Raw genomic sequence first — 26,611 nt, 5'->3', positions numbered from 1 at the left:
TTTAATTTAGATCTCTCGAATAACTGGAAATTCATCATTGATTACGAGCAAGCCTTCAAACCCCTTTTCTTAACCACTAAAGAGATGCAATCGCCGCATGTCTCTTTAAGTGACTTTTACTTAAAATGGATTGTTGCGATTCAGAAAATCAAGGCCATGAACAAAAATCCATTTTCTGAATCTCTCGTAACCACTTTGACAACTCGCCTAGCCGCTTTACGCGAATCGCAAGCTTTCAAAATGGCTTTGTATTTAGACCCTAGGTTGAATTTCGCTGGTTCCACACTTTTCACTTCTGACGAAAAAGAGGAGATCCAGGTGAGTTTTTTTTCGCTTTTTTCGTAATAAGTTATCATTGATTGAATGAAGGTTATTTCATTCAATTTAATTTCCAAGCATGACCTAATGACATTGGAGATTTTTGATATTATTGTCGAAGTTGACGATTATGTAAATTTTCTCTACAACGTTCGTTAAACTTCGAAAAACTTGCAAATCGAAAAATATACGGTGAACGACAATTAAAAAGAAATATTGATATAAATCTGTTGTTGATTTTTTTGTGTATTTGAATTGTTTTTCACGAGTTGTTTATATGGGCGAAAGGCTCTATTATGTGGTGTTGGTTTAATTTTTTGACACATGTCTCATTTTTATGAATCTATAGAAGAATGCTATGTTGGGAAGGCAATCATGATTACAAGTATTTTTAGAGCTTCAGTGTGACGTCGTCCGCAAAGTTGTAGATGATAATTATGTCTATCCAAAAAAATATACACTAAAGTCACTTTTTACGCGGGGGATACGTGCCGCGTAAAAAAAACCGCGTAAATTCCGGAATCCGCGTAAAAAGCCGCGTAAAAAAACCCGCGTAAAAAGCGACCTTAGTGTACTCTAAAAACATCATTTCTTCGAAAAAAGTTTTTTCATTTTCATTTTTGGGTGTAAATCATGAAAAGAAAGTTTTAATTTTTTTCTATTTTTTTTTCAGAAAAAAATACTTGTGAAAAAGAATTTTTTTTTTCAATCTGTTATATTTTGTTCTCCTTGATTTTTTCATGATCAGCCAGGCCGTAATGTTTAATTTAATCTTTTGTAGTTTTCATCAAAAAATCGGATTGAACCAAACTCATTTTTGAGAGCTATTGAAAAAAGCTATGTTGGAAAGGTATTGATGATTACAAATATTTTTAAAGTCAAAACGGTTTGTTTGATCGGTGTGACGTCGTCAGCAAAGTTTTAGATTATAATTATGTCTATCCAAAAAAGTATACTCTAAAACCAACTTTTCTTTAAAAAAAGTTTTGAGAAAAATAAAAAAAAATTATTCAAAAAAATTAAATTCAAAAAATTGAACATTGCGGACATGTATCATGGCAAAAATGGGTGATCTTTAATAGTTTCAGATTTAAAAAAAATTTATATTTTATATCTTAGATAATTATTTTTAGTTTTTCTTTTAACTTTTTTTAAAAATAAAAAAACTTATTTTCTTCAGAGTGTTTATTTTTTTTTCAGAAAGACAAAATTAATATCTTCAACTTTGCCAAAAAAGTCACACTGATCAAACAAACCGTTTTGGCTTTAAAAATATTTATAATCATCAATACCTTCCCAACCTAGAATATTTCAATAGCTTCTCAAAAATGAGTTTATGAAAAGATTCAACCAAATAAAAATTGGTCGAATAAATTGGTTACCCGTTTTTTGTGAAATTGCTCTGATACCTTCAGTTTGAACACGAAAAAACGCATATTTAAAACATGAGTACGTATTTTAGAATTATGTCGTCGAAACATGGCAAAGGATTAGAGAGCTAAAACATTCACCAACAAAATGCTCGGAAAACTTCCAAATACAAAAAATGGAAACCGAGAACGATATGTTTATCACGGAACTTTTCGGTGGCTCAACAATGAATGATGCAATGTCTACTGAGAGTAACTTCATGCAGCAACTAAAGGCTTTAGAAGTTGAAATAAGGAGACCGTTCGATTTCAATGTCTGGAATCATTGGACCGAACGAAAAGGAACACATCCAGAACTCAGCGCTGTTGCCGAAGTGGTACTGGCCACTCCATCAAACCAGGTAACTGTAGAACGCGCTTTTAGTGCTCTGGCTTTGGTCCTCTCAAACGCAAGGTCTACACTTAGTGAGGAAACGCTAAGTAATATTTTACTAATAAAGCTGAACAGATCGGTGTTTGAAAACATAATTCCAACATTATACGATTGGAAAACGAATCAGGAACAAGCCGATGTGCAATGTACGTTATGATTGTACACATAATTACACTATTCAAAATAATTTATTCGTATTTTTTTTTCAGTGAACTAATCTAGCACCGAAAAAAAAATATGCATCAGCATAGTTTTTCCTGTTTTCATTTCATTTTTTATTTTCCTGTTCACATCATCGAAAAAATAAAAAAAATATAACCAATGATACAGCATTTTATTTTGTTCTCAGAAGTTTGATGATCAGCCTTTCTAGCCAAAAACTAAATTTTCTAAATTCACCGTACTTGACAAAAACAAATATTGAAAATACAATTCCTAATACACTTGACAACGTATATTTGCAGAAGCTTTTCATAGTTTAAACTATTAAAAACACATTGGTATATGAGTCTTATAATTTTTTATAAGGTATCTTTTAATTGCAATGCATTTAAATGAAATGAAATTGCTTCCAATCAGCAAAGCGTTATCCAACAATTTAGTAAACTCATAGAATGTGCAACAAGGTTACGTATTTTAAAAATCAGTTCTAATCTGGATCCGAATTTGTATCATAAACTAAGGTTTCATCAGAACAATGTCCGTATTAATTTAAATTTCCTTATAATAGTCCTCATGAGTCATGCCTATAGCCAGATACTTACCTCACCTTGCTATTGTATGAAATTCGCTTGCCTTCGGCGCAACAATACCTACAACACCTTGCTTCGGTTTATCGTCGTCATGCAGTTGAAAGTGAATTTGGAAGCATCAAGCGCCGAGCAATGTGCTCGACATTTTTTGTGTCGCTGCCGTCTTGAACCCAAAATTCGAACAGTTCATTCCGAAGTGACGAATACCAACAGCACGCAGGGAAGCAATGCAACGTAGCGTACCGAGAGAAAGACGATTTTTGTGTTAACTGTGAGAGAAGGATCGGTGTGAAACGAAGCAGGTACTCAATCGGGCCGAAGTCGAAGTTATATTGCATCATCGTCGCTTGAAGATTCACTCATGAAGGTGACGATTCAAAGGTCTGCACTCACAGTTAAGGCAACTGTCAACATCAAAACGGGCGATCTGTATAATTTTGCATTGCCGTTATCCGTTTTGATGTTGACAGTTGCCTTAACGGTGAGTGTCTTGTCATTTCTCTAATATACAGGTTCTCTAGTTTCTAGGGAGCCCATAGAGCGATTCTCTTGGCGAGAAAAAAATTTACGCTCTTTTTTTTTACAGAAAGGTGTTGAAATTTTTCTCATTTTTGATTGAACACCTAAATTAACATATGGACAAAAGGTTACATCGATCGTGGGGAAGTAATCACAATCATATTCGCGAAATCACACAAGTCATTCTCTTTGTCATTTTTTGAAAGTTGAACTAAAAACCAATACAAGGCAAATATAATTTGGGTTTAAAATTCATTCTCTCCCTAGCGTCCTCGCTAGAAAAATTCAATGTTGATCCGTTCGTCAAATATTCAACCAGTTTGAGTTCAACAACTTTTTCTACAAGCATCGTAGCACCTTACGGTCATCAGACGTGTTTTTTTTTCGGGAAAATTTCTTACAAAAATCATGTATCGTTTTTTAATAACCAACTGGACATCTCTGGAGGAAAAGTTTTGAAAAAGTGCCTTTTTCCATATAAAATCGGACACGGAAATATAGTTTCACCGATCGATTTGAAAATTTACACAGTTGTGGACCCATTTGGAACACGAAAGGTGCATTGGAACGAGAAAATAACACTATCATTTCCCCCAGTCTAATAACTATATCGTAATCAAAAAAATATAAAGATTTAAGATGACCGTCATAATTCTTTACTGAATCATCTAAAATGAAAAAAATAAAATGATTTTAAAAAGTTGGAACCACATCATTAATGCGATTTCGGTATCAACAATATTATTATTGTGAACCATAAAATAAATAAAAAATAAACGCTAGTGTTCCAAGTTTAAAAATGATCGATGCGGTCGATTTTGAATCGCAGTCGTTAATAAAATACGGGGAAAACGCTTTTAAGTTTTGTATATTTGAAGAACGAATTGGAATGGGTACAATAGGTTGGTGCAATTCCATAAAAAAATTTCAATCCTATTTTTCTGGAATTGCTTAAAACACATTTCTGAGTGTAGCCATTTTCGAGATTTTTTGAGAAACATTTCGTTTACTTTTTTTTCATAAACTTTTGTGTTTCTCAAAATTTTGAATGTTTTGAAAAGAGAGTTCTGTTTTCAATATCAACAAAATAAAATATATGCAATGTTTTTTAAAGAAGTCTGAAAACGACTTTCCTTGAGAATGGAAATATGTACTAAGAGCATTTCGGATTTAAAATTGCATCCAAAATCGTTATTTGCAGTCAAAACGTGAACAAACAACTCATTAGAAGGACGCTTCCTCATAAATCGACATATCGTATCAAATCATATCAAATATTCTAAATAGTAACTGTTGCACTGCAAAAGACTAACTGAAAATACATTTTTTCATATTTTGTTTTTGGGAGTCCGACCGACTGTTGACTGTTGACTTATGAGCCAGTTCGCGAGAGGCGCAACCGCATGTTGTTTTGATACTCTCCGATTGGGCTGAAATTTTCAGTGTTTGTTTGTCTATTCAAGGTGGGAAGTTTTGCAAAATTCCAATTTTTTTCATAGAGGTTAAGTGGGGTAAAACGGCCCTTGAAAATGATAGGTCCAAAAACGTCCAAAATCTAAAAAGTGCAATAACTCCTGCTAGACTTGATGGATTTTTCTAAAAATTTGTGATTTTATTCTACACTAAAAGTTCTTCAAAATGCATGGTCACAATACATAGCAAAGAGGTAAATTGACGAAAAAAACGCATTTTTCTTTTAAAAATTGTCAATTTTCTGGGTCATCCTACTCTTTTCAACATCGCTAGAAAACATATCTGAATATGGCGTTTTGTGGAGCAACTCAAGAGCTTTGATGTCATGTATAAGCCAAGTGTGCCAAATGGGGTAAAACGGCTCTAGAAGGTTTTTTTCAAAAAACCGTCAAAATCACTAAAATCACTATAGTTCCTGCTAGACTTTCCAATAGATGCATCTGGATATTATGCCAAATAAAAGCTCTGTAGTTGTTTTATAAAATGCTAACTTCGGGTTCTGGACCTTTTCTGTAGAGAAAACAGCACCCCGAAAATCGCCAAGTATTTTTCAAGAAAATTTTTGTTTTCGTTATGCAAATCTATTTGTCACTTTTGTCATCTTGCCCTTAAGTTCGTATTAACTTAGAGTAATAATCTAAATTTTCAGTGAATCTATCAAGTCTAACCCAAGTTCTTGCAGTTTTGGTGCTTTTGACGGCTTTTTTAGAAAAAAAAATCTTTAAGGAACGTTTTACCCCAAACTGCGCATCTTCTGGTAAAGTAGGTAGTTCTGGTAAGGTACAGTGATAATCCAAATTTTCAACAACATCTATTAAGTCTAGCAGGAACTATAGTGATTTTAGTGATTTTGACGGTTTAAAAAAAAAAACTTTTTAGGGCCGTTCTACCCCATTTGGCACACTTGGCTTATACATGACATCAAAGCTCTTGAGTTGCTCTACAAAACGCCATATTCAGATATTTTTTCTAGCGATGTTGAAAAGAGTAGGATGACCCTGAAAATTGACAATTTTTAAAAGAAAAATGCGTTTTTTTCGTCAATTTACCTCTTTGCCATGTATTGTGACCATGCATTTTGAAGTACTTTTAGTGTAGAATAATATCAAAAATTTTTAGAAAAATCCATCAAGTCTAGCAGGAGTTATTGCACTTTTTAGATTTCGGACGTTTTTGGACATATCATTTTCAAGGGTCGTTTTACCCCACTTAACCTCAATGAAAAAAATTGAAATTTGGCAAAACTTCCTACCTTGAATAGACAAACAAACGCTGAAAATTTCAACCCAATCGGAGAGCATCAAAACAACGTCCCTCAGAAAGGCGGTTGCGGCTCTCGCGAACTGGCTCTTAATCTCTATGAATTCGATTACAATCTACTGTAATTTTCTCGATATGAAGGTGTGAAAGTTCTACACGAAAGGTGAATTCAACTGTCGATCCAAAAAGTAAATTTTATTTCACTTGTTTAGATTCGAGTTAGATTGGTAGGAGTAATGAGTCCCGGAGACGCGGAGAACTTACCTTACAACTTGATACATCCATAAAACGACACACAAACTTTGATCTGGCTTATCAGCTTGTGTGGGTCCGATTCGATCGGAAATCCTGTTCGAATCCGGTACCAATTAACACGCATTGTTTACTGCATAGTTATTCTAAATTTTCCAGATGTTATTGCACAAATGTTGTCATCGTGCTAATATCGAACGTTTGTTCAATCATTTATCGGTCAGTTGATTCTCATGAATTCCACTGGAGGTAAACAGGAGCACTGTCATAACTAATTCAGGAAATGTATGGTATAAGTTGTGCTGTTGCTGCTGATTACGTAATGCAAAATTATAGAGAACAGTTTGTGTAAGCATTTTATAAACCTCCGTTCTGCGATATGCTTTTTGTTAGAGGGTTTTCTCTCTTCTTAAACAGGTAGATATAGGGTAGGGAACGGCTTAAGCAGTAGCGCCTATTTTAATCAGTCGAAGAAAACAGGCATCAAACTCCCGCATTTTGATCAATGTCGACAATTTCAATGATGGAAACGAAAACTTTGATTGTCTAGCTGTCTTACGAATATAAGAAATAACGTTAATCACAAAGAAATCTGTGAACAATTGCAATTGAAACAAATCGACCTATATTGCAGCCATTCAGGAGCCGCTTCGGCTGCTGAAAAAAAACGCCTGCAAAACAGATGTAAACTGCTTAAAATAGGTTCGGGGTGATTGGAATAGTGTCCCTCGATTGGTAACTTTGATTGATGATTGTTAAAGTTTGCTAACTTAGTTTTACAATCTGAAAACAAGTTCTGACAGAGAAAACGATAGAGAACAGATTGATATACTACTGTTTGAGTTTCATCCATCACATTTCGAGTATTTCGCCTGAATACAAAGGCGGTTCCTAAAGCTGCTTAGAATTTGTTCCCTACCCTATTTTGCTATTTCATAAAGCTTGTCGAAGCATGTTTGATTTTATTTTGAAACAACATCGTAATTGTTTACCTGCCCAATTTGACGGTTAATTTTTACCCAGCATGGGATGTTTTCTCAAACTAGTTTTAGTTGGTTTTTTGAAGTTTTTATAACGATTAGAAAAGAAAAAGGTGCCCTTTGCGGTTCTGGAAGCTATGTTTACTAACCTTTATTTTTTGCTGACAATTCAAGAAAACAAAATCGAAAGTAAATTCTCACAGGCTGCAATTGTAAAGTACAATCAAAAAGTCAAAGAGAAAAACGCGTGTGCCAACAGTTGGCACCCCTTTTAGCGGACGAATTATTATCAGACCACCAGCACCGCCGCCACATTCAATTCGAATAAAAACAGACACCCCTCATCGGTGGTGGAATACCCGCATGCGATTGGTTATTGAATCAAGCCATTATCGATCGACACGCCAAACTTTTTCCTATAGCTGCCAACCTACCTACCCACCCATCTATGTTGGCTTCCACCCATTTCATTGCCGATCCGATCAGCATCGCGTTTTCCTATGGTGGCAGCGCAGTGGCAGTTCGTCGTATTCGCATGTGTGAGCATGATTGCACTCCGGGTGCTTATGTATTTATCTTCGTGTGAGAGAGAACCCGACGAGAGTGAGAGAGCACAGGTCGGAATGAGTGTATGCGTTTGCAATGTGTTCCGTTTCGGGTAGTAAGTCAAAGCGGGTATGTGGTTGTGAATTTGGGTGTGCTTTTGCTTAGGTTGAAAAGTGCGCGAGTAGGTACTCTATCGATTAATTTTTTTCTGAGAGCAGAAGAACCCTAGAGCGGCGTGTTGATTGCGAGCGAGTGCTGAGAGACGAAGAGATAAAATTGATCGCAGGCACTGGATAGGTCGGGCTGTTAGTAGTGGTGATTAATAAAATCGTAGAAAGAGATAGCAGCGAGCTTGGGGTAGGGTGCGTGCAAATGAGATAGCAGTTGATTACATAGCGGGGTCTTTTGTTGGTGTTGAATGGGTGCGCTCGTTTTTTTGCTGCGGTGAAATCTCTCTAAATTGTTTTCTATTTAATTTTAGTTTATCTTTGACGTTTGAATCGAAAGACGGTCGATGATATTGTATGTCGGTGCATGCGTCGGTTTTTGTTCGTTTCGATCGATGTTTTGCTGTGTAACAGTTTTGATAAAAGAACAACCGTGATCGTGATTAATTGGCGGTGAAATTTCTCCTGCGTGATACAAGTGTGGAGCAATGTGTGATGAGCGGCTGCGGCTCTACGTGTGAATTAGCAAAAGACCGATCGGTAAAGCGAAAAAAAGTTGTTTTCAAGCTGGTGATGTGAAATCGAATATTTTTATGTGAGTTGTAAAAGCTATGTGTATAACTGTCGAGCTGTAGCTTATATTGTTGCCAGTGTTATAAATTATTAACGTTGACGTACTGCTGATTTGACTAGTTGGAAAACAAAATTCATCATTCTGGAAGACTACCTGCAACAGGACAAAATGCTTCCTGTGGATAACCAACTCAGCGAGGTACAGTACAGTCATTATTCCTCCATTTTTAATACCAAGCGACAATGAAATCAAAAATTTAGATGATAAAGTTAGTCATTTACGAAAAAGGCAATGCGGGAATCAAATTACAATATGCGGTGTCTTGGCTGAAACAAAAAAAAAAAAGGAGGTAGCGATCGTACACATATACGGCTCTGTATGATATATGAACCCATCTACCTTCAACTGCCCAGCAGACCCATCGAGGTCCTTGGTAGTTGTGTTAGTGCTGCTTACCACTTAGCGAAAACGGTTGTAGAGTAAAAACTTTTTTTTTTGTTGTTTTCTATTTTCCGTTATCGTTTTGCTGCCAAAAAAACTATACCCACCATTACCGAACGGAAAAATGCACTTTTATTTTCCGGACACTTCCCTATCGGGCTAAAATGTCAATAATGTTATGTTATGTAAAACAGTGCCTGTACAGCAGCAACCGGCAAGGAAGATTTTATAGCCCGCCCGTCGGCAAAATGGAAAAGTACCAGTTGTAACTGAAATTTTCGATAATATTTATTTTGGATTATTGTAACTGTATATGTGACCATTGATGAATTGTTTACGTTATTTACTCCTACTTTTGATTGCGGAGACTTATTGTAAATGTATACGGCGCATCATAACAAACACCTTTTAGTGCAATAAATACAAAAGTTTCTGCATTTTTGGTATTTAACCAAAAGTTCGAAAAGTTTTCCAACATTTCCTATTTTTTTTAATAACAATACCCAAAAATTTTTGTTAATGATTGTGAGTGGCCACACTTACAAAGAATATAGAGCAACATGGAAAGCGCACGGAAAAATCAGGAAAAATTGATTTTAATGAAAGAAAAAAATTAATTTTGTTGTTGCTGAAAAATTTGCTGTGAATGAATTGTTAATAATGTTATTTTAATTCATTTTTTTTTGAATTTTTATTTTATCTTTTTGATACTATAATGAGTATCATAGAGAGTATTTCTCAGAGCAAATTCAATTGACACTGATTTCATATTGGGAAACAGAGTGACGAAGAAATTCACTAACATTACTTATATGATGAATTTTGAATGTTGGTGAAAACATTACAAACATATGTTCAAATGCGTTAAATAAGATATAAATTACTAAAAATAATGTAGCTGCTCGCGTCTATCAGCTATCAATAATGTTACACAGTTATTCAATGTGTTATTCATTAGTTCCGACTGAAATTGTAGCAACGGCCAGGCTAAAGGCAATAGTTGGTTGCGAAGTCTGCATCTAATAAACAAAGAGGACAAATTCTGGCAGCAGAATGCTAGCACCTAAACATTGCCTACATAGCAAAAAGAATTTCCGAAACAAAAAGTCATTTTTCAAGGGCAGATTTTTCACGGACGTTGATTATGTTTATTTTATTTAGTAACAATGCTGCGATGGTTTAGAATAAGCATAATTATATTATAATTAGAGAAAAAATTGGTTCTGTCTGTGCCATTCAAACCACCCAAAAAGTGTTTTTTAACATCAGTTGGCTAGATTTTAATGATATTCGTTTTATGGGCTATCTTTGATTTGAAATTATTTCGATATGAAGTTAATTGTATTTGAAAAGTTTCACCAACTAGATTCAAACCAAAACATTGCGTAACTTTGAATTAAGTCTCCTAATCCAAAATTTATTCAACAGTAATGTTATATTTTCAATTCCAGCTCATGGCAGCGTGGATCAAAAGATTGTCTTTAGTTTTTAAGATACTTTATGAAGTAAGATTCTAGTTTAATTGGCTTCGTAAAACATTAACTTGTATTGTGCCGTGTCAAATAAACTTTAAACAAAATAATTACAACTCAAAGTTTTCAAAATGATTACTGTGGAGTAAACCACAACGAAAAGGTTTTTTTTTTTTCAAATTCATTGCTGCTTAACTTAGTTTTCAATAGAAAATATGTTATAGACTGTTCCGATAATTATAAACACACTAACTATTTGGCCAAAATTTGGCTGCGTTTTGTTTTTTACATCTAAATAAAACAGAAGTTGTAATTTTCTTCAACATTTTGCGGAGAAGTTTGAAAATGTGTGGTCTTCCTTCAACCCAAAAAAATAATTTTGCGCAAATGGAGCACCGTGAGTGATATTTTGCTTAGAACATTAGCCAAAAAAAGTGTGAGTGCCAGAGTAGTTCAAACTGTATGACGGAAGTATGGTGAAGATTATACGTTAACAGATGCCCCAAGATGTGGTAAAACCTGGGTCTGCTGACCCCACAATGGACAGGAGGATAAGAGGTTATTTTAAGCGTCATACTTCAGCATCAGTACGGGACTTGACGAAAAAACTAACATTATGCGTGTCAAGAAAAGGATGGATCTACAGACTCGTTTGTAGCAGAAGCATTTAAAACTACGGATCAAACAAGCTGAATCTATAAAACCAACAATGTCTTATGTGTACCAAGGGAGAACAATCCACCAAACTGCCCTGAAGCTCGCCCTGACGAAACTTTCTGGGTTTTGACAAACATGAAGCTGAGAAAACGTAAGAAATCAGCGGAAAATGTTGAAAAATTCAAAAAAAATTGTCCATAAGTGGTGAAAATGATCAGAGAGAGTACTTTGCAGAAGCTAATGAGTGGTGTTAAGAAAAAAAGTTACAGAACTCCCGTCCCGTAAAATTATGCAAATTGAATTCAAAATAAAAAGAAAACATCATTTTTAAGAATACTTCCCAAGTAACAAAATTGGTTATATCAAAGTTGTTTAGTATATGAAACAACTAAAACCTTAAACCTTCAATGCCGACCATGCGGTCATAACAACTTACTAACAAGAGCTACAAACATATGTCATAGGTAGTTGGCCAAGCTTTATTGCAGTCATCAAAACTTTATACATGCTCCATCATAGGACCGGATGTTTTATACAACCTGATTTGCTTACCACAATGGCCTTGAAATTCTATATATATATTCTCCAAACTAAGTGTGATGCATTACATTTCATCCTGGTTTTATTTCTCTATGATAGGGTTTTTTTTTTCAACAGTGTCGTGAAAACAAAATTGTGTTAATTTTTATTTCCATCTTAATTGATTAATGAATATATTGTTGCCTTTAAATTGTTTTCGTTCATGTGAAAACACATGCCATAAAATACACTAAAGTCGCTTTTTTACGCGGGGGATACGTACCGCGTAAAAAAAACGCGTAAATTCCGGAATCCGCGTAAAAATACCGCCTAAATTCCGGAATCCGAATGAAGAAATTACGGAATCCACGTTAGAAAAAAATACCGCGTAAATATCAGAATCCACCAAAAAAGCGACCTTAGTGTATTCATAGTGAAACCGGCCACGATTTTCTCGCAAATGATTTGGAGATTTTTATCTCGAAAGCTTTGATTTGTACTTTATTAATTTTTTTTGTATGGACGAGGTGTAAAAAATTGAAATGATAGAGAAAAAAAAATGAAAAGGAAAAAATACTGCTTGCAAAATTAATAAAATGTTTTTTTGAAAAATTTCGAAAACAATTACGCTTCGGAATGTGTTTACTAAGAGTATATATATATATTTTTTTCAAATCAACAAATCACCCGTAGACAACATATAAGTATATATTCAAATTTTTGAGATAAAATTATTGTTAAGTAGTGATTCTCTGCCAATTTTTTAAAGATTTGACCTACTAAAACTGATACAGGTCGGACTCGATTATCCGGAGACTCGATTATCCGGAAACTCGATTATCCGGAATTCGATTATCCGGAATTTTAGACTCGATTATCCGGAATTTCACTCTTTCGGTGTCCGTTCTCTATTTTTGTTCCGTAGTTTTGCCTTTACCATCCCTTCTGACATATTTGTTACCATTTAAGTAACTTCCGGCATGTTTGGGACATGTTCGAATTAAGTGAAAATAATCAATGTCCAATTTATTTGTTTTGCCTCTCAAGATTTTACCCCTTTTCGTCTCAGAAATAACTTTTGGTTAAGCCACTGCATCATACGAGTAAAATGAAGAAAAAAAATATTTATTTTATGTTCGTTAATCGCAAAGTTTCAGTAGTTTTTGTGTGATTTGATTATCCGGAAAACTCGATTATCCGGAATGAAAATTTTTTGATGTTCCGGATAATCGAGTCTGACCTGTACTAAAATCTGATGATATCTTTGAAAAACAAAAATGACTACGTCAAAATAATTCGAATACCTGTGTGAAAGTCATGTGTTCACTAATCTAAAGCAAATACAGTTCAGACTCCTTTATATAAAGTATCCCTTTTTCACTGTATGTGATCAAATTATGTATATTTTTTGTGTTTCTCGTACATAAATTGTTAATAAATAAAATTTCTTTTCAATTAATCCCCTTAAGGTCAGAAAACACACTTCTCACAAAAAATAACAAATAGTTGAAGAGGTTTTTTATGAAATACGACAGCAAGTTACCGCAGAACTACGGAAACCTGTCTTATGTCATTGTATTTTTTGCAATAGGTTAGGGAATACAGTCGATTGTGGTTAATCGATATAACCCGAATCAACCCAATGATGCCATAACCCAATAACATTTCCATCGTTTGGTAATATTTTTACAAACACCAATAGGTTCCGCTGGACAGAGAAAATAACATCAAGTTAGTTTAGTTTCGTATGTGCAGTAGCTATCCAATGTTGAAAAAACTAAAATTTTCACGCAGAACTCTGGGTTGATTCGGGTTAATCGTGTGAAGCGATAAATTTCATTGGTAATTTTGTTTCAACTCTCTATTTTATTAATTTATTTGTTATTTTAAAGAGAAGTGTTGATTTTTGATTGCTATTTACCGATGACACGGGTTGATTCTAGTTCTCTTGTCATCCTCCGCTCTGCACACATTTCAAGCAAACCAACAAAGGAATAATGATATTACGCCAAATCCGTACAAAATTATTAACATGTCCGGACATGTTCAGCATTGCTATGCAGTGCTGCGGCCCGCCGGTTGGTCCGCGTGGAACGCTGCGATCGAATGAGTCGCCTGCTCAGTATTGCGGCACCAAAATCAGCTGCTTCTCTGCTATAGAGTAAAAATAATTAATTTTTCTTTTTTCCCATGAACATAATTTCTGGTTATGGTAAAACAACAGAAGAAAACAATTTGTTTTAGGTTCGATGATTGCAAATTTGAATTATTATTTTGTGACTTGATTATCCGGAGTGAAATTTTTTTCGATACTGTGGATAATCGAGTCTGATCTGTAGCTGCTCGCGTTGTTGAGTTACTGAGTGTTGATTGATTGAACTCGAAAATTGATATTCTATATCTATATTGAACTTCAGGGGAATGCTTCTCTACCCCTGGATAACTCTTTTTCTTTTATTTCTTGCTTGCTCTCTCTCGTTCTTTCTTTCTCTCTTTTTCTATTTGGTCGTTAACCTAATCCATTAACTCCATCAGGCAGCGTTGCCACTAAGTTTTGAAAAAAATCTGGCAAAACGAAAATAAAAAGTTTGGCAAAAATCTGGCACTCATTTTTGGATGAAATTCATGACAGAATTTAAAGTGATGACCTTTTTTTTTACTCTCGCCTGGTGTTGGTAAATAAAGGCCAGCAACAGCCCATCTTGCAATATTGACCTTTTTTTGAGACGACGCGAATGAAATCTGGCAGATATCTGGCTCATTTACAAATATCTGGCAGATTCTGAGGTTTATCTGTTTGTCTGGCGTGCGAACAGAAATCTGGCAAAATCCAGATTTATCTGGCATACTGGCAACGTTGCCATCAGGTCACCGATAGAAACAATGGTGATCGATTTGGTGTGCAGAATATCGAAAAATGTGGATTCATTTTAAATAAAATATTCTAAATAAAAGGAATTTGGTACAAATGCTGTGTCATACTCATCGGCGCCAACCCTATCAAATTTTAGACACAATTTTATAGCCTCCAGGTATCCACCTGCTCACAAAAACACCAATATTTTAGCGTTATTAACTTTTCACAAAATGGAAGTCACCATCTCGGTCATCAAATAACATCAGTGACCGGAAGATACCATTTTGGATTTCAGAGTGGCATCGTTCACCTATATTCAGTTCCTGAGATAAGCCTGGCTCTTGAAATTGGATTTTGAAATGGCGTTTAACGTTAACTTACTGTTTCTTGGCATCCAAAATTGGGGTGTATTTGTGCATTTTCCTCAATTTTACTTAGCTCTTCAGAAAGCGGAAGTGGTCATTGAGGATTTACAAATGGTGTCAGGCATCGATAGCGGTCTTTGGACGTCACTACATTTAAAAAAGGCCCATACGGTGGAAATATTGATCAATTTTCCTACGATGAAGTCATCCCGATTCCGAAAATATATGGGTACCTACTTTGCAGAGCATACAATCGATTTTTGCACATTTTCAGAAATTGAAAGTCGGCATCTTCAAAATGTTGTCAGACATCGATATCCGGTTTATATAAGCTCAGGAAATATCAATATTCGGGGTTTGTAACCGTATTCAACAATTTTATTTAGTTTCCCAGACACCGGAAATCGCAACCTTGGATTTAAAAATGGCGTCAAACATAATGTTTTGGTCTCTAAGCATCAACTTACGGCTTCCAAACATGACCGGGGGCCCGAAAATCATCGAATTTCTTTTCGAAGATCCCGTAATTCTCGAAAATTATCGACTTTTAATCCCTTTCTTCTTTAGAGGTTCGACTCTACTTTTCCAATGTACTTCCCTTGTGCAAAAAACGTGTTTGGTGGAAATTGGTTCAGGCATTCAAGAGTTGTGCTGGAACATACATACAAAACTTGCCTTTTATTAAACAGAAGAAGATTTTTCGTGATTACAAAAGAATGCAGTTCGCCTAATGTTCGCAGAGGTTTTATTTCTTTTAATCCGATCTAATCCTATTAAATTACCTATTCGGATGTTGATTAATCCAATATAAATCAACAAACAATCAATGAATCATCATCTAATATCATCTGTTCCTGACTAAAGCTTTGGAGCAGGGATGCCAGATGTGATGCTATCATTTAGAAGCCATTCGAGAAGGACGAAATCGGTTTGCGAAAGTAACCCAATTTGGTCGGTATATTAGTTGGATAATTGGGTCCTAAAGCTATACCAGTTTTCATATATCATTTGAATAAGCCGCGTTTTCTGAGCAAAACGTGATTTTTAAAGAATGTTTATCGTTTTCCTTCGATTTTTAAATGAAGAGTAAAAAAATTGCTCGAAAGGTCTAAGTTGACGTTTCGCCCATGTACGGTATATGAGAGAACTGTCATTCAAGGCATTTCGAGCAGTTTTTTATTTTTCATTTAAAAATCGAAGAAAAACGATAAACATTTTTTAAAAATCACGTTTTGCTCAGAAAATTGCACTCTTTCAGCTGATATATAAAAATCAGAAAACCGTTTTAAACTTTAGGACCCAATTAGCTCCACAACTAGTTCCACACACTAGTTAACTAGAATTTTTGCCAACTGGCAAAATTTCATTGAGGATATTTTTACATTTTTCTGACGTGTAAAGTTATCTATCAAAGGGATGAAATAAAGTTCGTGTGCGAGTTATTGACAGAATTTCTCTAATGCTTAACGTTTAGATAGTGAAACCAACATGTGTTTGTTAATAGCAATAGGACAAAAGTCAAACTGGATGACGAATGGCAACTAGTAAGATAAATTATCACAACATTCGTTCCAATTAGTTAGGATTAATTCACCGATGAATGTGATTGGAGCAGTTTCAGCTGAATTTATCGATCATATCTCCATCAATCAATCCATCAATCACTCCATGGTTACCTGGCGGAACCACAGGAGCATAAGTACAATTCAATTCAACCTACCTAGCCCATGATGGTGCTATCGACGGTTGTAATCTGTCAAAACTTGGCCACAAAGCAGTGGTTCCATTCAACATCAATCAGCCCTCGCCCAAAGATAGCTCAATATCGCAGAAGGAAGTCACCCATTGTGTGTGGTGAAACTAGACACACGAATGCGATTTCCATTATAAAATTGTCGTTAATCAAAAACCTCTCCATTATCTGAATCGTCGTCATACCTACTGTCAGAGGCTCAAAAGGTCATCGCTTTCTTCTCGGCATTGACGGTCTACTACAGCAACTGGTTTCCGCTCGTCTCGTACCTGGGTAGCGTACGAATATCGACAAAAAAAAATGAATTTGTAATCCGGGTGTTATATCTGGCTCGAGCCATCGCCACCCATTCGTCAGCCAGTCAATCGATAGTGCTACTCAAGTTAACCGATAGACAAAACCATAACGTAAGGTAACGTCGGACGTGTTCTACAGTTCGTCCTTCTCCTACACCTCTTTCTAGCCTTCATCCCGGTTTATTGTGGCAGGAATAAATGCTCATTTATAGTCAACAAAGAGCCGCTGAATGAATGGCCAAATAAAGCGATCTTCTTGCGGCGAAACGAAGTGAGCGTCTGAAGATGGGCAACGAACACGACAACTACGACCAAGAGTGGAACAATGCCACACCGAACAAGACGGAAAGGCTCGAAGATCTACACATCCCGATCCGACTCAGGCATTATTTCGCCCCCTTTTGCGGGTTCATTCGCTTCGGCGAGGATCTTCACATTGCTTGCTGGTGTTTGTGTGCAGTACCGTCCGTAAACGGTGTGTGGTGCTATTTTAAGGACTCGCAACGCAAACGCCACGGGGGAGTTTAAGTTCTTCAGCTCTAGAGAGAAGAGGATTAACAGATTTGTCACATTCGAGTTAACCAACACAACCACGGCCAACCAGTTTAGATAAGAAGGTTTTCCTTGGACTAGAAGGTTGCTGTGTGGGAGGAGGATGGGGTGGGGTGCAATATTGAAATCTGTTAGTCATTAGGATTGCTGCTGCTGCTGGCGGTGATTGTGTGCGACGCGGGTGGATATTGACTAGCTGTACGAGAAAGTTGCATCGAGGGATGAAATTAATTTCCAGACAGATGTTGGCTCGCCCTTAGCTGCTGCAGCCCGCATGTATTCAACGGATATCGTTGTTCCGATGCTGTCAGGAAGTGTATGATTTTAATGGCAATGCATAACTTGTCCCAAATTTAAACAAAAATAACATTTTTGATGTTGGTTATTGCTTTATTCGCTGTTGTAATTGGTTGCCTTCGCATGCTATATTAATAGGAATTATCTGAATTTCGAAACAAATGAAGCCTAATTTCGTTGGAATAATCACCGCAGTCCAACCAGTTTTTGCGTCAAGAAATTTTACAACAAAAAATGCACCTATTAAAGCATAACAAACGTTCCAGTAGTCGCCGTTGGCGGCCATTGCAATCCCTTACTCCGGGAAAAAAATTACAAGGATCATCCGTTGCCGCCGGAGAGAGAGGGATCATTTGCTGCATTTTTATAGCCGCCTGTTGTTTCGATCGGTATTATTGCATCCCTTTTTCTGCTGTTCGGTCACGAAGGCAACGAAAAGGATCAGACGAAAATATGAATAAATTAACGAAAAATGAATGCCCCTTCAATTCCAGTGAAATTCGGGTACAGCTTCTGCCGCTTCTGATGCGCATCCGAATCCTTGCTGGTCGGTTCGGATCGTTGCGGCAGTGATGAGCGAAGGACACAAAAAACGGCATGTAAAGAAAACAAATACAAGTTGGTTTATAAACCCTGGATAGAGGACCCTGTCGCATTTCGGCCTATAAAAATCGTCTCGCCATGCGCTTTGCTGTTATTGTTGCCGTTGCCATTATCGTTATGCTCATACATTAGAGCCTTATGTAATGGTATTTCCATTCGGGTGTTGATTTCTCCATTTTGTGAAATGAATGAATGCAGGAATGCACACCAACCGCCGATATCGCGGCCAGGATGCGACCGAGGCTGCACCTGGAGCGGCCTTGAAGGGGCTAAATGATATTATATCGAATAATAATTATAATTTTTACGAGCTATAAACTTCGCTGGATAGTTTCGAACAGTCATGACAGAAACAGAGAGAGAGAGAGAGATAATGAAAAGCCAACATGACTGAGCGAAGAAAAAACCTATCAATTGGCCAATTTACGACTCTGCGATGTCCGGTGTAAAATCTGGAGAGTTACGATTCCACAAGACGACGAGATGCTGGCTGTTTATCATGTCGGTTTCCTGCGCTAATCGTAACCCATGGAGACTGTGGGGAATCGTTTCAGAATCCCGCCTATTTTTTGGTGCAAAATTTTTTATCAAAATCATCATATTTCATGAACTTAGTGTAACAACATAAAAAAATAACCCAATTCTACTAGATTATTTAACTCAAATGTTAACAATTTTTATTCTACCCTACTGGCTCTCTTTTAGACGTAGTTCATGAACGCGCTTTCAATGTGTAACAGCAAAGTAATAAAAGAAAAACAAGAGAGTTATCTTTCTTACCGAGTAGAAAACTATTTTTGAGCTTTCTAGAATTCATTTGAGAAAAAAATTGATTTTTTGAATCTGTAAAGGTGGCTCTTGAAAATACTCGTTCAAAACCTAAATTAATCCACCTAGCGGTCAGACTCAGCCTTTCTCATTCAAACTTATTATTTGTAAAAATAGATTTACATGTATGCTTGAATCCAAAAAGGTATATTCACCCTTTGAGTTCTAAAATATTGATGTTGTAATTAGAGTATAGAATATGAAATTTGACGTAATACGATACCGGGAACGTTCAAATAGTACGATACCACATTTAAATCATGTTGAGGCCATAAATATTGATCAAAGCAGCTATAGTGTTGAATCGTCTTTGAATTTCTTTTCTTTACAAAACTTTTGAACAACATATCAAATTTTTATGAAGTTTGTTATTTGTAAGTTTGAGAGATGACTCGTTTGTATGACACTAGTTATGTTCAAATAAGTCGTGTAATACTTGAAATAATAGACTTTCGTTGTTTTACAAATTAAAACATAACGGTTGCTTAAGTTTGATTACAATCAAATGAAAAGGGAACGGATGGGGGAGCCAAACTTTGAAACCACGCGTTCAATCATAATTCATCAGTTAACCCTTAACTATCCCGTTCATTCGATATCAATATTGTTCAAATCTGTTGTGTTGTTTCTAAGATAATGAAGTTTAGTGATTTTCACATTTCGATACATTACAGACGAAGTTACATTCCGATTACAGCAAAATTCAATCGGGTGTTATAAGGCAGCTAGACCTTTCATTTGATACTAATTCTGTGGAAATCGGGTCAACCATCTCTGAAAAAAGTGAGTGAGCCCAAGTAGTCATCAGATTATGTTTCTTTTCATAGCTGGATTTTACATTTTTAAACATAACAGGAAAAGTAATAATCCGTTCGCAAAAAAAATCATTAGGGTCTTATGGGGCAACAAGACTTTCCATATGACACTGATTTTATGAAAATTGGTCCAGCCATCTCTGAGAAACATGATCTCAATCTTCATAAAATTCAAAAGTTGAGGGTTTTTAGGTAGGTAGGTCATTTGAAACCAATTTTGTTCAAATCGGTTGTGTAGTTTCTGAGATATTGATGTTTCGTGATCTTTACATTTTGATACATAACCTCTAAACTAGAAATAAGATTACAATAAAATTCAATGGGGTCTTATAGGGCAACTAGACCTTTCATTTGCAATTGATTTCATTGAAATCGATTCAGCCATCTCTGAGAAAATCGAGTGAGATTGGGAGAGCGTTACACACACACATGCAGAAAATGCTCAGCTCGTCGAGCTGAGTCGAGTGGTATACGACATTCGGCCCTTTTGAGCACTTATATACCTTTAGTTTTTGCAGTGATTGCTATACCTTTCTAGGAGAAAGGCAAAAAGTGAAATGATAGAAATGACTTTTAATTTCAACTTCAACCCCGAGCAAGGCCGCAAACATTGAAATAGTACAATATTAAATTTAAATGATGTAGAGGCCACATATTTTGATCGTAGCTATAGTTTTTAACAGTCTGCGGGTTTCGTTTCTTTCTATAACTTTCAACCCACATGTTAAAACATTATGGAATTCATTGTTTAAGGGTTTGAAAGCCCATTTATTTGAATTCATAGCCTCTGAGATATAAGAGCGATTTTCACATTCTGACGCAGCGCCAAAACTAAAAGTTTGATTACAATGAAATTTAATAGCAACCTCAGCGGCAAATAGACCCTTTGTTTGACACCAAGATAGAAAGAATCGGTCAGACCATCTCTGAGAGAAGTGAGTGCGAAAGAAAGGTGCACATACACATGTACACACCCACACACAAACATATACACCTATGCATTCATATATGCAGAAAATGCTCGATTCGTCGAACTGAGTTGAGTAGTATATGACATTCGGCCATTTCAATCATTTTTGTACCTTTTAATTAGCCAGTGATCGTTAGGAGAAAATCAATATGTTTACATTATGTGATTTCACATTTTTATGAACAACGGACACAGTTACAATCCGATTGCAATGAAATTCAATAGCAACCTATGGGGCTACTAGACCTTTCATTTGACACTAATTTTGTGAAAATCGGTTCAACCATCACTGAGAAAAATGAGTGAGTTTAAACAACCTCAGCATAACTTTTCTTCACATAACTTTTGAACCATATGTTCAATCATAACGAAATTCAAAAGTTAAGGGTTCTGAGGACAGCCCAATCATTTGAAACCAGTTTTATTGAAATCGGTTGTGTGGTTTCTGAGATATTGATGTTTCGTGATTTTTACATTTTGATACATAACCTCTAAACTAAAAATCCGATTACAATGAAATTCAATAGCAACCTATGGCGTAACTTGACCTTTCATTTGCGATTAATTTTATGAAAATCGGTTTAGCCATCTCTGAGAAAAGTGAGTGAGAAAAAAAGTTGCACATACACACACACACATACACACATACACACATACATACATACATACAGAAAATGCTCAGTTCGTCGAAAGAAGTCGAGTGGTATATGACATTTGGCCATTGGGACCACTTTTATACCTTCGGTTTTTCCAGTGATTGCTATACCTTTCTAGGAGACATGGAATTAGAAAAAAGCGGTTTGACGCGCTCATGTCACTCACTCTCAATACGGGTTGCATTGTATTAGGGATATGAGTGCGGGAGAATGATGAAGAAAGAGAGCTGCTATCGTTAGCGAAATTGCTTACCGCGCAAGTTGGAAATTGAGTTTTCGAATTACGCTTAGCGGTAGGTCTCAATAGTTCTGTCTTCTTGAAAGAAGTCCTCCTGCAAATTCCAGTGAAGCAGCTTCTTATCCAGAACCAAGTAAAGTCACAAAATTCCATTCCCACAAACAGACAGACATTCGATATGACTATCTGTTGCATAGTCTAGAAAAGTATATTTTTCCGACTTTTCTTCGTCAGAATAAAGTGCTAATATTAGACACCTTGTTTCCCATAGCATGGCATCGTAATGAGGAGGTAACAAAAAAAAAAAGAATAGCGATAAAGTTTTCCAAACCAAGAATCGAGAAGCTAAAATCAGAAAAGGAAATTGTTTCTAGCCGGTATTTCAGTAGGTCAGGTTTCAGTAGAATTTGTTTAATAAAGTCAATTTGAAAACTGACTCGAATCCGGGCGGTCGTAATTTCCTCCTCACGTACGGGGATTATTGTATTGAAAGTCCCTGGCAAAGGTCAAAAAGTTTAACTTAGCCTTTGTAAACAGACTTCCGGGAGTCGTTCCACAAAACTGCCAAAGCTTTAGTTTTTTGACTGACGAAAAAGAGCATTAAGTTTTCGATTCTAATTTTTTTTTTGCCAAAGTTTTCGTGCTGTATAACAGAAAGTCGATTTTTTCCAACAATGTTTTCTTGCTAAGAAGTTTGGCTTAAAAAATTGCATTCAACAATTGAATATCGATGCACTAACAATGAGTTTCAATAATAAAACTATGTTATTCTGTGTACATATTTTCCAACTTTAAAAATTCTCCGCGTTCCTATTTTGGACATAGCATTCCCAATTTGGCCACTTGGGGTTTCTAAATTGGCCAATTGGTAAGAAAGTAAAAGTCACGCGAGTTTATTTTGTAATTTTATCATATCATATATATTTTATCAGTAGAAAATCCTTGTTATTGAACTAAAAAAAAGGCCACATAACTATCAGTGCAGAGTACTTCGAGTTAGAATTTTACCATTAAGTAGGATATTTTGACAATGACACTGAATAATTTTTCAATTCAAATTTTTCGTAAATGCTCTGTCATTAATCTATATTAAAAAGCTTCCGCTCTTTGCTTTCACATAGAAGCTTGTTCGTATTATTTTCTAAAACCAACCTCGGTTGCTCGGGTATCACTCACTTTAGTTACCAGGTTAAGAGTCTGAAGCGTTAGTTTTGGCAAATACAACTGAAATTACAGTCTTGTAGCGAAGCTACAGTAATACAATCTTTCTTATTCAAAACTAGTTTGGTGATTCCACATAACTCATGCGATAAACTATAACAGCTCGCAAAATTGCGTTGCTTTATTAGAAGTGAAATACGCATATTTATTCGCTACATTTTTTAATAATTTTGTCGAATAATAAGCAGTTTCGACAGAAGAAATCGAAATAGGAGTAATTTAAGATACTTTTTCACAATTATCTATTTTATTCCATCATGGCCAACACTAATACTATGGCCAAAACCGGTGCTTCTACCCTACATGAAGCCTTTAAACTCAGGGCTAGTAGCGAGTCACTTTTTAGTGACTTTGTCACTATTTTGAGCCTAGTCACTAAAAAGTCACTTTTTACGCTAAAAAGTCACTAAAGTCACTATTTTACGACAAAATGGTCACTAAAGTCACTTTTTTAGCTTTAAATGTATAAATTAACTATTGTTGTATTGCAACATACTTTAGAAAATTGGCTTCTCATTTACAGAGTATTTGGACAGTTCGGTTTGTAATGTATTTTTGTTAACTTTTCTATCCTAGAAGTTTCATGCCAGGCAATGTTTTCAAATTTCTCATCGAAGTGAACAGTGCAGAATAGTTACGAACGAATTGTCTAAGAGCTGCAAAGGAATGTAAAGGATTATTCTACAAGCTACTCGCGTCTCTAATCAGTGTTGTGCGTGAAATTACGTTTGTAGTTTGATTTGCTTGTCTCAAATCAACTGTTCCTCCTGGTTGAAGTGATGTAAAAATTTCGAGCTATATTGTGCATAGTCATGTTTAGGTCTCAATGTGTAGGATTTTGCTTTCAATCATCCGAACCTACCGGTGTTTACCAGATAACATTTCGAAATTCCATAATGATAACCCGTTCTATGCACATAGATGAGGAAAATCCGTTCTACGCATATTTGTCCCATGCTCCAGATCAAGCAAACGAGTGTTCAGTGGGATGAATTTGATTAGAAAATGTCAAGTGGGTTAAATATGCGTGGAAAATCATTGGTGGGACAAACAGTCTTAGTATTGTTTTTGCAGATTTTTCGGATTTTTAATATATTTTGAAAAACCCCCTCCTTAGTTAGCTTAACCAACTCCAAACGCTTTTCGAAACAGTCACAGGCGGCACGGATTCCCAGATTTCATCCCAGATTTCCTGGATAACCGCTTTAACCGGAGATTTAGTAAAAAACAGTTTATTGAGTTGAGATCAGGTGAACTCAACGGCAATTTATTTCTATTCAAAAAGTCCCTCGAATTGTCCCTATACTAACCTTGAGTCAAGTTCGCAGTATGCGCTGATGCACCGTCTTGCTGGAACATATAGTAATTAGTAATGAAGAGTTTTCGAAGACACGGGGTAACGTTTTTTTTCCAAAACTACCGTTTTATAATAAACAGCATTAAATTCGGCGTCTTTGTAAATGAAAATCAGAGGAAGTTTACTCGCTTGCAAATTGCTCCCGAGACCATCACTAAAGCTGTACTCTGCAATCCAGGAACACTCCTTTAGAACTCTGAAATGTTTTCTTTTACTGCTGCCCACATTCGATTGTTTTGTGTAACCAGTCACACTCCAGGACAAATAGTTTCTCATCAGAACGATGAACTCGCGAACAGCGAGTTGTGAAAGTATCATTTTCACTCTATCGAGCCTTTTTTCTAAAAGAATCGGCCAAAATATTGTGGACCGATTCAATAGATATACTCAGATGGGTGGGAATTACAAAATGAAAGTTATCATTTCGCCGGACACGCTTCCTCATAACAGTCACAATTTTACGACTTGCGGCATCCTTGCAGATCGTGGCCGACAGAACTTTCAACGATCCCCCAAAGAGAATGTCTCCTTGTATTTTTCGATGGTTTAATAAACGAAATCTCGCCTAGCTTCACACGATTTGAGATGTTTGAATATTGTGCAAGGGCAGTCACCGACCAAAAATCGTTTTACTACGACTTTCCGGATTTGTTACATCGCACATTAAGAACTAAATACAAATGACAGACCACCAACACACCAATGCGTATTCGAGAGTGCATACATTCGTTCAAGTACTTTCATTAACACTTATAACTCGAAAACTTGTATTCGAATATATTGAACAAGGTGTTATTACATTACATATTACATATTTCATTTGCACTTTACTGAACACAGGGTGACGAAAAAGTTTTTAGAAAACACATTCCCTGATTTTCCCTGACATTCCCTGTAATATAACGTTAATTTTCTTGATATTTTTCACCATTCAAAAAACACAAAAAAGTGCAATGAAGATGAACGGAACTCTGATATCCCAATGAAAAAAGTACTCGATCGGATGGGAAACCAAACAGTAAAGTCCCGTATTAGATTTTTATGCCGAAAAAATCCTTTTTTAAAAAAGAATAGTGTCGATGTCGGTAAAAAAAATTCCCTGACTATTCTTCAGTTTTCTCTAATATTTCCTGATTTCCCTGATCGAAAATGGAATTCCCTGAGATTCCCTGATTTTCTAGGGTTTTTCAGGATTTCGTCACCCTGAAACAGTACTATAATAGTATTACTATGAAAAATTGTTTTCTGTGCCAAACTTGTCACAAAATATTACAAGTCGGACTCGAATATCCTGAGTTTTGAAAAATATTTCACTTTGGATAACCGAAACAATCGAGTCGATTTTTTGTTTGATTTTTTTTATTATTACTCATTGAAAACAGTCAGTTTGTTGATAAAAAGAATATTGTAGTCGATAGATATGCCAACATACACTATAAAAATTATCTAACGACTGTATGTCGATGTTTGTCAAATGTGGAAAGTTCAATCACAATGAGATGAATTAAACGTGTCACCTCTCTTTATGAATCGAGTTAACTACGCAGTATACAGCGCGAAATACTGCAATAAATTTTGCATTTCTGGATGGAATCGACAAGAACACAAGCGTCACAAATGTAAATAAATCCGGAATTGAAGAAAATAAAATGACTCCGGATAATCGAGCCATTTTCTCAAGCGACGGATAATCGAACCCCCGGATAATCGAGTCCGACCTGTACTACAATCTGTCAAAAATTAGTGATGATAAAATGAGAAACAAAAAAAAGTCAAAATTTAAAAAAAAACTAATTGTTTTATTTGATTTATGTTATGTCTCTAGCAAAGTCGTATATAGTATTTTTGTCTTTTCTGAAGACACCGTGAGAAAAAAAATTCTTGTGAAAAAAAAGTTAAAAGAATAATCATAAATTGAATATCTCCAAAAGTTTATTTTATAATTTTTTTTTCTGCAAATCTACCCATTTCCATCTAAACCTGGATTCTCGTTCGATCACGGTAGAATAAAAACTAAAAAAGTTATGCGTTTTTGAAAAAAAAAAGTTCAACTTCTTATTACAGTGTATA

General features: G+C 35.7%; 2 protein-coding genes across 5 annotated transcripts in view; both read left to right on the top strand.

Annotated features, from left to right (window-relative positions):
- The window catches only part of LOC129722981 (uncharacterized), a 3,052-nt gene extending 627 nt beyond the window's left edge, over window positions 1–2,425 (top strand). The window contains exons 2-4 of the mRNA XM_055676885.1: window positions 11–318; window positions 1,781–2,267; window positions 2,331–2,425. Of these exons, the coding sequence (XP_055532860.1) occupies window positions 11–318; window positions 1,781–2,267; window positions 2,331–2,338 (803 nt within the window). The 3' untranslated portion in view covers window positions 2,339–2,425. The remainder of the gene's footprint in view (window positions 1–10; window positions 319–1,780; window positions 2,268–2,330) is intronic.
- The window catches only part of LOC129722980 (protein dead ringer), a 217,461-nt gene that overhangs the window by 83,130 nt on the left and 107,720 nt on the right, over window positions 1–26,611 (top strand). The window lies entirely within an intron of this gene.

The sequence above is a fragment of the Wyeomyia smithii genome, chromosome 2 (assembly GCF_029784165.1).
Source record: "Wyeomyia smithii strain HCP4-BCI-WySm-NY-G18 chromosome 2, ASM2978416v1, whole genome shotgun sequence".
Classification (NCBI taxonomy): Eukaryota; Metazoa; Arthropoda; class Insecta; order Diptera; family Culicidae; genus Wyeomyia; species Wyeomyia smithii.
This window is presented reverse-complemented; position numbering and strand designations above follow the sequence as displayed.